A 12,631-nucleotide genomic window follows, 5' to 3' on the forward strand; every position below is an offset into this window, starting at 1 on the left:
AAAATTATATTTTATAGGGGTACAAGTACATATGAAAAAGAACATACAGTGTATGATAAAAATAAAAATTTAGTATAGTTATTATTTCCAAAGTGGAAAGTGAGGGGATACAATTGAGCAAAGAAGTTCCTGGGTAACAGTTATGTTTTCTTCTTAAACTGGGTAATGGATTATTCTTCCTTACATCTTAAATCTATCTTCTATTCTTGTGAATCTACTCAGTTCATAATAAAATTAACTGTAAACACATATAGGAAGTATGTGGGGTGACTGTATGGTGACTTAATAAAATAAATTATAATGAGAACCACCAAGAACTATATAAAAATGCTACTTTTTCACTCTGAAAGCTGAGATACCTTTTTTTGGTTGGAACAATGGAGAAGCCAAAGACAAAATCAGGGGAAAAAATATCAACATTCAGCCTTTAGCTCTAAACTCTTTTTCAGTGAAGAGAGACAAGTACTTCAAGGACCACCTGCAGCTTTCAAGCTAACAGCCATAATGGGCACCAACACTCAGAATCCTTTGTTAAATAGAATGGATAATTACGCCTGTACATCAGAGCTGCCATGTACACTTCTGCCTCTGGAGTCAGGCTCATACGCTGCAGGCTAGAAAAATTTGGTCATCAGCTTGTCACTGTTGCCCAGAAATTCTGATCTGGCTGTCACACCTGGATAGAGGCCAGAGGAACAAGAGAAAAGGCCTGGTTCAGTGCCACACCCATTCTGGAGGTTGAGGTCACCAAAAGCAAAGGACCAGTAACACACTTCAGATCAGAGATGGTGAAATTCAGTGTTTTGGCATCCACATGTTTCCCTTCACACAGTATAGCTGGTATTTTAGTTTCAACGCCAAGCACAAACTCATTCTTTATTACTTTTTTACCCCTCTAACACTGTGGGTTTTTTTTTTAAAGTAAACAAAAAGTATCATTTACTCGAGTTTTATGATATATACTTAATATATACAACAAAGTCATAGACTTCCCTGTGGTCCAGTGGTTAAGAATCTGGCCGCCAATGCAAGGGACATGTGTTGCATCCCTGGTCAGGGGAGATTCCACATGCCAAGGGGCAACAAAGCCTGTGTGCCACAACTAATGACGCCTCCATACCCTAGAGTCCGTGTTCCATGACAAGAGAAGCAAAAGCGATGAGAAGCCTGCAAACTGCAACTAGAGAATAGCCTCCACCTGCTGCAATCAGAGAAAGCCCACGTGCAGCAACGAAGACCCAGTGCAGCCAAAAATAAGTAAATTAAATAAATCTATAATAAAAAAGAAGTAATTTCTAAAAACCATAGAAACAATGGTTTTACCAGTTTTGCCATTGAAACCCTGATGCAATCAGAGCTGCTCTAGGTTCACATCTGTAGGGCTCAATGAAGCATTCCTCAGGGGGCCAAAAGTTCAAAGATGTTCCTCTCTTCAAACCTCCTTTCTTTTTCAAAGTATTGCCTTAAAATACTGGAGTGTTTCCTAAGGGTAACAGTCTTGTCAGAGGCTGGGCTGCATTATCTAAGAAAAAACTTTTTTTTTCCATTTCACTTAGTTATTATGCTCATGACAAAAGAGATGTATCATCCAAAGCATAAGTGTTCTGTAATGAGTCTTCTTTTACTAAAACAGTCTAAGACCCAGAAAATAATTTTATGTCTAAGCAGCTTTTCAGCACGGTAACAAGGAACAGAGAGAGGTTACCTCCATGTACAGTTATCCTCAGTAAAATATCCATAGAGAAAGCAAGCCACTCCCACGATGGCTGCCAGGAGAAGCATCTGAGTGTAATAGCCCAGCCAGGCAAAATAGATCCCGATCTTCTCTCCATAATATTTCCTGAAGGAAGACAGAAGTTATTTTCAGAGGAGACATATGATCCGTCTGCAGCTTTATCCTCATATTAATTTCTGATTATAAATAAAGGGGGCTTTAAACTTAAACCTCTGACTCAATGCACATTTAAAAACATATCCATTTTCGTAGCAGGCCCCCGGTTCTACTGTGAAATAAGACGTAGTTTACATATTATGGAAGTACTGACCACTGGTTAACCTCCTGCGGCAAAGTAAACTAGAATAACACAAAGAGGGGAAATTGCTGAATATGGAGCAGATAGAGGATATTATCATCACTCTTCATAAAGACTGGCAGATCTGGTAAGTTTCCCCAAAGGTTATTCTTGCCATTTATGAAACGAATGAACATGAACCATTTGTTCAAACCTGTTTTTGCTTTATTTTGAGAACTTTCTTGGAGCACATGTAATGCAAAATCACAAACAATAAGTAAATGCCAATAATAATAATACTAACTATGAGTGGAATGTCTCTCTAGCCAAACTATTTATAAAACTCCTTTCGAGAATGGGAAAGGGCAGGATGGATATGACTGAGTAATCTACTGTCCCGTATTCTTTGTATGCAGCATTTCTATTTTTCCTAAGTTTTAAAAACTCTTCAATGTTTTTAAATTAATCTGGAGTAAATGGAAGAGAACAGGTAGTCAAAATAAAAAAAGAGGCAGGGCATGAAACAGGGCCAGACTGTTCCTGAAAGGGAGACAAACACAGACAGGCAGAGAAAGGGTTTAGGGATGAGGACAAAGCAATAAGATGGCTGTTTAGGCAACTCTGGCATATACCCTTCCTTGACTCACTTTTCACTTCTGGCTCAGTACAGCCTGTAGATTGGTACAACCTGTAGATTGCCTTAGCTCTGAGGCCTCTATGAGACTTCTAGCTCAGTCTGACACTGAGCTGAGCTCGGTGGGGACTGAGCTCTGAGAACAGCCTGGAGTCTGGAAGACTTCACAGAGGAACATCCCTGAGCTGGACCAGCCCTCACAGGGTAGTTCTGAGACCAGCTCCCTGGTCAGAGGCCTGGGCGTGGGCCACATCCATGGGGAAAAGGAAGGGCTGAGACCGAGATGGGATCACGAGCTGGGAGGAATGCAGTGCGTCCATTCTCATGTGACTGGGCTTTGTGGTCTGGCTCATGGGTGGCAGGCAAATGACAGCTCAGGAGATGGTGTCTGGGAGAGACAGCGGGTTTGAGACATTTTGGACTCTTGGCTGTTAGGCTCTTTGTAATACATTTCTATCAAACATCTGCCCTGGAAATGCCACAGTTAAAATTGGAAAGAATGCTAGAAGTTGCCCACTCGAACTGCCCAGTAGTAAAAACACCCTGCAAGAGGGCTGGTCACTCTACTTGGATATCTACAGTGACAGGGGGTTCAGGACTTCCCATGGCACCTTTGTTACACTGCTTAGACAAGAAGCTGAGAAAGAATTTTTGAATCCTAAACAGAAAGCCTGTCTCCTGGTTCTTGTTGAAAGGCTGGGGAAAATGAGGATCCCTTCAAATGTAATATCCTCTGATCATTATCTTTCTCTGCCCCAAACATCCCAATTCTTAACACCAATTTTTAAAAATTCAGCTTTGGTTTTAAAAAAATCAAAGCTATAACTATACAGTCAATAAAGAGTCAGTTCTAGAACACTAGGTATAAAAAGCAGCAGCCCTCAAGAACCACTCCCATTTCCTGGCGAGAAGTAACCACTTTCACTTCTTATAGCTGACTCTTAGAATATTTACCTCCACTTCTGTAAATAATATACTTGTAGTGTAGTTCATAGGAGAAGGCAATGGCACCCCACTCCAGTACTCTTGTATGGAAAATCCCATGGATGGAGGAGCCTGGTAGGCTGCAGTCCATGGGGTCGCTCAGAGTCAGATACGACTGAGCGACTTCACTTTCACTTTTCACTTTCATGCATTGGAGAAGGAAATGGCAACCCACTCCAGTGTTCTGGAGAATCCCAGGGATGGGAGAGCCTGGTGGGCTGCTGTCTGTGGGTCGCACAGAGTCGGACACGACTGAAGCAACTTAGCAGCAGCAGCAGCAGTGTAGTTCACTGACTTCTCGGTTTTACACATCACCTCCTGATGCTTTACTTTGGACGAGAATTGAGCTCTCTTTCAACCCCCGTCTCATCTACACACCCATAACTCCTTTCCTGCATCCTCTTGACATAGTTACAATATAATTTTGGTTAGAGTAATAGCCTTGCTTTGCATTATTAAGATGCCATAAAGACTGTTCACAGCTGCATCAAGTCATCTGCTGTGCTTACTTTCTCTTTTCTGCACAATATCTCGTTTTCTCTGGTGTTAATAATTGTCTTGGTGGTTCACTGTTTAGTTTTCTGTGTACTTAGCAACAATTCAGCCCCAGACTTTCCTTTCAGGTGTAACTTTCTCACTGCTTTCTAACACATGAGTCAGTCTATCAATTTCATCTCCTTGAATCACTCTCTTCAGTCTCCTGCCACCTGGATTAATGGCTTGCTAGTAGTCCTGCCACAGAGCTGTTACCTGGGCTCTCCATGCCCCTCTTTTAGACTGGGAACCCCCATTTATTGAACCCATGTATTTCTCTTTCTGAGTGGAGTACCTCTGTACTTCCTGCATTACTTTGCACATTTAAATTATGAAAATTTCCTCACACTGAATGAAGAATTTGGCCATATATGGGACAGTGAGTTAAAAAAAAAAAATCATCTTCCTTGGCAATATGAAACTGTTGCTCTCTTTTCTTGTACCTTGAAGTGTTGATGCTGAGAAATTCAAAGCTATTCTGAGTCTTGCTCCTTCGTATGAAGCCTGATTTTCTTTCTGGAAGCTTGCAGGACCTTCTCTCTGCTCCAGTGTTTGAGAGGTCACATTTCAGTGACTTGATGGCTCCCTGTCCATTCTCCAAGCTGGGTGCTCTGCATGTTGTGTCCACACAGAGACTCAGGGTGCTCAGTTTTTCAGTTCAGATATTTGTCTTGAAATATTTCTCTCATTTCCTCCTCACATTTTCTCTGGTCTTATTTTTAGCATTCTTATTTTTTGTTCATTGTGCATCCTGGACTGATTTTTAAATTTTTATCTTTTCCCCTGTGTCTTCATATTTTGACTTGTTTGGTACAATTTCTTCAACATCATTTTTTAATACTGCTGCTGGTTTTTTCCCCCCATTCTGCTCATTTTTGATTCCTAAGAGCTACATGTTACTCTCAGAATGATCCTTTCTTCACTTTTCTTTAAACTAGAACCCTGTTTTTGTATTGTGGATATCATGTATTCTCTTAGCACTCTGAGTGAGTGTTATAGGAAACTTGCCTTTTTTTTTTTTTTTCTGTGCAAGGTCTGTTTCCTCCAGGTGTTTTTTCTAGTTTGCTTGACTTGCTTTTTGGGAAAGAGTTCATTTTCCCTCTGCTAATCCCTGGGAACCAGAGAGGAAGGTTTAACATCCTGAGTGCTCAAGGGGTTACTAATGGGAAGTGTCAACTGCAAATTGACACTTGCCATTGGCTCTTGCCATCTACCTCTACAAGGATTAAATCATGCAGCTGCTGATGTTTGACATCCCCTGAAAGGTGCTCAGGGTAAAGAGCAGAAATGAGGCACTCTGTGCTCTGAGGAAAACTGGCAGAACAGGTCTTCAGATAGTTAAATCTTTTCAGAAGCTGATTTTATGAGCTCAATTCTTATATCTCCTCATATCTAGAAAAGCACTAAAATTCTTCATGGTGAAGATGTTTCCTCATGACTAGCAGAAACATTCTGCAAAAAAAAATATGTGCTTGACTGCATGTATTCCCCCTTCATCAAAATCACATATATATATACGGACCTCTCCCGCTGCCTCTCTGGAGCAGTTTCTCAGAGCTGAGATGCTGTCTCTGGGCTCATTTTGCCCCAAATAAAACTCAACTCCCAACACTCACGTTGTACATTTCATTTTTAAGTTGACAGAAGCATCAAGGGGACAGCTGGACCAGGGGCAGGGAATAGTTAAATGTATTTTCCTTAGCAAAAGATACGTAAAATCCTGGGGAAATTGTTTTCTTCATAGAACCCCTGCCCCCAAACAAAAACCCATAAAGAATGATTAAAAAGCCATCAAACCAATCACTCTGCCAACAGATGCTATAGGTTTAGTACAAAATGAAAATAATGGAATAGAACCCTCATGTAAATATCAGCTTCAAATACTGACATGTATATAAACATCCTTTTCCAAAATTTTATTCTACAGGGTATCTGAGTTAATGAGAGAAACTGTCTCTTTATGATTCTAATCCAACTAGTAAATAAAGGAAGAAATCATACTCTAGTACTTTGGCTACCTGATGTGAAGGGCTGACTCACTGGAAAAGACCCTGATGCTGGGAAAGATTGAGGGCAGGAAGAGAAGGGGGCGACAGGATGAGGTGGTTGGAATCACGGACTCAACGGACATGAATCTGAGCAAACTCTGAGTGATAGTGCATAGGGTAGCCTGGCATGCTGAGGTCCATGGGGTTGGAAAGAGTCGGACACAACTTAATGACTGAACAACAACAAATGACCAAATAAAATCCCCGAGGAAATGACAAATCTAGACAACATTCATTAATGGCTGCTACCATCACAGAAAAGATAGACAACCGGACATTATATACCTACTGACAGAAATACGAAACTCACACAAGTTTTCTTGTGCAAAGTTCAATCTCAATCAGATCAAGCCTTGAGATGAGGATCAAATGACTTCACTAAAGCAAATACACAGGACAGAGAAACAAGTAACACCTCAGGGGAGAATGAAATCAGCCAGATAGGAAACAGAGAAACAATTACGAGGAAAACAAGAAAGAAATTGGAAAATTATAGATTAGAAGCTATTTGAGAGATGTTACTTGCAACATCTGGACCTTGTTTGGATACTGATTACAACCAAAAAACTGTTAAAAAATGTATTTTTGTGACAGGAAAACATGAATACTGATTATTTTATGACTTTAAACAAAAGGAGTATTCTGGTTATATTTAAAAGAGATCTTGTCATTCTATCAATGAAATGTTATGTTATTTGGAGTTTTCTTCAAAATGACCCAGTAGGAGGTAGAAAAAATGATGAAACAACGGTGACTATGAGTTTAGAATGTTTGGAGATGGGTGACAGACACAGGCAAACTTGCTGTATAATTTATTCTCTCTACTATTGTATATGTTTAAGACTCCCCTTGTGCTCAGTCAGGTCCGACTCGTTGTGGCCCCATGGACTGCAGCTTGCCAGGCAAGAAATTTTCCAGGCAAGAACACTGGAGCGGGTTGCCACTTCCTACTCCTGGGGATCTTCCTGACCCAGGGTTCAAATCCATATCTCATCTCCTGCAGTGGTAGGCATATTCTTTACCACTAGCACCACCCGGGAGGCCCAAAATTTCCCTTAATAAAACGTAAAACAAAATGAAAATTCTTCAGTGTTTTAAAATTCTCACTTTTAAGGTTAAGAGGTTTTCCCCAAGTTCAGGTGGACAGGCAATGAGACATCATAGGAAGAACAGGCACATGGTTCCGGGCCAACCTTGACCCTCCTCTTCTCCTCATGCCACATATCCAATCCATAACCATGTCCTGTCCACCTGACTCCCCAAACACCTTCCATATTTGCCCCAGGACTTCTCATCTGGTTTGTGCTAATAGCCTCTTACCGGCTTTCCCTGCTCCCTGCCTCCCCCATCACTTAGTCTCCATAGTATCTTTGCAAAATGTGAGTGAGATACAATTACTGAAATGGTTAAAATATTGCAGCAGTTTTTCACTGCACTTGTCTACACTCCTTTCCACGTTCCTGATACCCTTCTAACCTTGTGAGTCATCTTTGTCTTTCCCCTTAGCACTGGTTTTCACTATTTCCTCAAGCTTAACAAGTGCTTTTGTGCCTTGAGGCCTCTCTTCCTGATATGACTTTTTCCCAGATCCTTAAAATACTGGGCTTTTTTTTTCCCCCCACTAGACAAATCTCAGCTCACATGCCAGTTACTCAAAGATAACTTTCTTGACTCACTTTCTTCCCTACTTCCCAGTTCCTCTCCATCTCATCACTGTGTCATTTTCTTCATTTCACTCAGAGGGAGAGGGTGGGAAGATTTGGGAGAATGGCAATGAAACATGTAAAATATCATGTAGGAAACGAGTTGCCAGTCCAGGTTCGATGCACGATGCTGGATGCTTGGGGCTGGTGCACTGGGACGGCCCAGAGGGATGGTATGGGGAGGGAGGAGGGAGGAGGGTTCGGGAGGGGGAACACATGTATACCTGTGGCGGACTCATTTTGATATTTGGCAAAACTAATGCAATTATGTAAAGTTTAAAAATAAAATAAAATTAGGAAAAAAAAAAAAAAAGAAAAATCCTAAAAAGAAATGTTGTTTACTTATTTATGTGCTTAGTTGTTCTTGATCTATTTTTCTCCAACAGCCTTGCCCAAGCAACGTAAGTTTCTGGAGAGCAGCCGACACTGGTGCTTTGAGAAGATGCATGCTGGACGTTACGTTCCTGTGCTGTTGGAAATGGTACCCAATAGAAGATACAGGAAAGCAGTGAAAACTGGCATCTCTTATGATGGCTCAGGTCGTAAAGAATCGACCTGCAACGTAGGAGACCCAGGTTCCATCTCTGGATCAGGAAGATCCCCTGGAGAAGGAAATGGCTACCCACTCCAGAATTCTTGCCTGGGAAATCCCATGGACAGAGGAGCCTGGCAGCCTACAGTCCATGGGGTCACAAGTCAGACACAATTTAGCAACTAAACCACCACCATCATACAATTTAAGCTAAATCTAACAATTACTCCTGTTTAATGAAGAATTTGGTGGGTCTTCGGTCCCAGTTCCTGGGAGGTAACCTCATATGCCTTGGAATTTCCCAAGATAAGACTGACTTCGTTATTCACGGTAGACCCTAAATAGTTTGTGCTAATGAGATGATTCAGGATGTGGACTGGCCAGGCCAGAAAGACCAATCACATGATTGGAACCATGTGATATTGCAGGACCACTGGGAGAAAAAGGGGCTGGAGATCAAGCCATGTGGGCAGTGATTCAATCAATCATGCCTAGCAATAAGGCCCCAATAAAAATTCTGGGCAACAAAGTCCAGAGCTGCAGTGAGCTTCCCTGGCTGGCAATACTCTTAGAGGACTGTCACACTTGAAACCACAAGGGCAATCCTGAGCCCTTCCCACTGGAGTGCTCATTACAACAACTCACCTGATAAGATCCAAGGGCTGCTTTTTGTATATGCTTCGAGGATGAGCCCATTCCCTGTACAGAAGGTACCGCTCATTGGGGCAGCTGAGGTCCTCCGATGGGGTGCTGAAGTTGCACTGGGAAGAAGCAGCAAAGAAACGAGCATCACAATCGGTATGTGTTTGCATTTGCGTGTTCTGTTGGCTAAATGTGGCCCTAACATGTCACAGTCATTTCTAAATGAGGGGTCTCACTTGCTGGAATGGACCAGGCCCCTCTGTCCATGGGATTTTCCAGGCAAGAGTACTGGAGTGGGGTGCCATCGCCTTCTCCGGGAAATACCATGTAGTCCTTAGGAATTCTCAACCGGGAGTAATACTAATGCCTGGAGGGCCATTTGTGAATGTGGGTGGAAAGGAATGCTTGGATGTTACAATCCCAGGGACCACCGCAGGTACCTTGTGAGAACCCCGAGGATACTTAATGTACTGTAAGTGGACCAGCTCTAAATAATGAAAACCTGGGCTAGCTCAAGGGCCCAAACTCTCATGGCGGAGGAACGCCTGACAGCCCAGTCCCCTCCTTGGACACCCAGAGCAACCAGCTGTTTAGTGACGGCGTCAGTTCTAAAACCCAGGCTTTTTTGTCCCTCAATTCAGCAGTAATTCTGTGAAAATACAGAATATAAACAACTAAAAAAGCCTGATGTGATGTTATACATTTAGCTTATTCAAGAAACCAAACTTCCTGCCTCTGCTTAAATGCAATCTCTCTTCTTTCCACCTGACTCACCCTCCTTCCCTCATACTAGAATCAGAATTACCTGGCTCCACCACTTGCTAGCTGGATGACCTTCTGGAAGTCAGTTAGCCTCTCCATTCATCGATTTCCTCATCAATAAAATGGGGATAATAATTCTACCCACCTCAAAGAGTTGTTAAGATGATCGACTCAGCCACAGCAATGTTCAAAGTCCCTGGCATATAATAACTACTGACAGATGTTATTATCAACCAGAAAATTATTAATATTAAAGTTTTAACATGAGTCCTGACCTCTACTTGCCTGCCTTCTAAATACCTCATGAGATCATCCCTTAGCCTGGACGTGGGACCAGCGCAATTACAGGAAGATTTAGTGGAAAAGAACTGGGCATGGGCAGATGTCCACTGAGTACTACAGAGCCTTGACATCCCATACTGATAACCACGACAGCTATTTGCAAGTGTACCCAAGTTTATATCATGCTCACTGCTAGTCTTGTTGGCGCACAAATATAAAATACACGGACTGTCAGGTTGGACTGCTCTGTTGGGTCTTTTAGCAGGAAACTCAGCATCTGCTTCCCCATCCAGCTCCTAGTTCTCTGTGCATGTGTATCAAGGAGCATGCCTGCTGTTCCAGTTTTATTATCTTACACAGTACATTTCAATACTGTCTTCATCCACAAATACATGTATTTCACAGTAGCGATTATCAATGAGTCTTTGCTTTGTTTGGCCTTTTAGTTCAGTTCAGTCGCTCAGACTGACTCTGTCAGACTCATGTCTGACTCTGTGTGACCCCATGGACTGCAGCAGGCCAGGCCTCTCTGTCCATCACCAACACCCAAAGTTTACTCAAACTCACGACCATTGAGTCAGTGATGCCATCCAACCATCTCATCCTCTGTCGTCCCCTACTCCTCCTGCCTTCAATCTTTCCCAGTATCAGGGTCTTTACCAATGAGTCAGTTCTTCGCATCAGATGGCCAAAGTATTGAAGTTTCAGCTTCAGCATCAGTCCTTCCAATGAACATTCAGGACTGATTTCCTTTAGGATGGACTGGATGGATCTTCTTGCTGTCCAACGAGTTTTCTCAAGAGTTTTCTCCAATACCACAGTTCAAAAGCATCAATCCTTCAGTGCTCAGCTTTCTTTACAGTTCAACTCTCACATCCATACATGACCACTGGAAAAACCATAGCTTTGACTAGATGGACCTTTGTTGACAAAGTAATGTCTCTGCTTTTTAATGCTGTCTAAGTTGGTCATAACATTTCTTCCAAGGAGAAAGCATCTTTTAATTTTATGGCTGCAGTCACCATCTGCAGTGATTTTGGAGCCCCCCAAAATAAAGTCTGACACTGTTTCCACTGTTTTCACATCTATTTGCCATGAAGTGATGGGACCAGATGCCATGATCTTCGTTTTCTTAATGTTGAGCTTTAAGGCAACTTTTTCACTCTGCTCTTTCACTTTCATCAAGAGGTTCTTTAGTTCTTCTTCACTTTCTGCCATAAGGGTAGTGTCATCTGCATATGTGAGGTTATTGATATTTCTCCTGGCAATCTTGATTCTAGCCTGTGCTTCATCCAGTCCAGCATTTCTCATGATGTACTCTTTGGCCTCAGAGATCCAGATAAACTGATAGTGAATATAACAAAGTAACAGAGCAATATAAAACAGGATTTTATTTATTTTAATGACAGACTTTTAAGAGCTTAGGTAAAACATCCTTGCATTTATAGAATCATTAAGCTTCTACAGCAGTCACATTTTAAAATTTTCATTTCATGAGTGATCTTATCAGCTAGAGGAGTGCTCTTGAATTTGAGGAGTTGCTGTCATCTCAGTACGCTGTCCTTAAAAAATGTCAACACTCTGCTGTATTGCCATCCTGACAAGAACCCTGACAGATGCCTTTTTAGAAGCCCTGTGATATTCCAGGACACAGTTTGAAGATGGTTATTTCAGAGGAGAAAATGCCTGCCTGAATTCCAGAAAATGGTAAATGAAATGATCTAACATTTTTCTTACAAAGAACCAATACTTTTCTGGTTGATAATAATATCTGTCAGTAATTATGAAAACAGCTGACAGATATATAGTACTTATTATGTGCCACGAACTGTTCTAACATCCATGTGGATGAACTGATCCTCATAACAACTCTACGAGATAGGAATTATTATTATCCCCATTTTACTGACGAGGAAATTGATGAATAGAGAGGTTAAGTGACTTTCACAAGATCCTCCAGCTCGAAAGGTGTTTGAATCTGAGTCTATGCTCTTAATTGGTCCACACATTAACTCTGGGAAATGCTGTCTATTCATTCGTTCACTCATTTTAACTAAGGGTTTTTCCCTGTGCCTGGGATTCAGCAGTAAACAATACAACACGATTCCTGCCCTAAATGAACTTACAATCTTGCAATATGTCCTCTTCATTTTACCAAGGAAGAAACAAGTTCAAGAAGGTTAGCCTTTCCCTAACATTAGAATACATTTTAGATATTTTATTTCATTTTTGCCATTTGACTTACATCATGGAGAGGGAAAGCGGCCTTGTAGATTCCAGAGTTTACGAGTTTGTTAATCCCAAACTTTTTAACATTGTCCCTTACTTGGTACATTATCCGAGAAAGAATGAAGTAAACCTAAAAAAGATTCCAAAATAGAGTGTGTAGTTTATACAGTGTAACTAGCCAATCATTGCTTCCTGTCCTAACAGGAATCTGTAGGTGTATTACTTTTCTTTCTTTCTTTTTTTTTGGGGAGCTTATAAAACCCAAACCA

At 41.5% G+C, this 12,631-nt stretch overlaps 1 protein-coding gene across 3 annotated transcripts in view; it reads right to left on the reverse strand.

The window, feature by feature from the left end:
- The window catches only part of ANO6 (anoctamin 6), a 236,144-nt gene that overhangs the window by 63,685 nt on the left and 159,828 nt on the right, over window positions 1–12,631 (reverse strand). For all 3 annotated transcript variants that reach the window (XM_061416383.1, XM_061416382.1, XM_061416384.1), the window contains 3 exons: window positions 12,379–12,492; window positions 9,093–9,208; window positions 1,706–1,840 (listed from right to left, as the gene is read on the reverse strand). In XM_061416383.1, coding sequence (XP_061272367.1) covers window positions 1,706–1,840; window positions 9,093–9,208; window positions 12,379–12,492 — 365 coding nt within the window. The remainder of the gene's footprint in view (window positions 1–1,705; window positions 1,841–9,092; window positions 9,209–12,378; window positions 12,493–12,631) is intronic.

This window comes from Bos javanicus, chromosome 5 (genome assembly GCF_032452875.1).
Source record: "Bos javanicus breed banteng chromosome 5, ARS-OSU_banteng_1.0, whole genome shotgun sequence".
Classification (NCBI taxonomy): domain Eukaryota; kingdom Metazoa; phylum Chordata; class Mammalia; order Artiodactyla; family Bovidae; genus Bos; species Bos javanicus.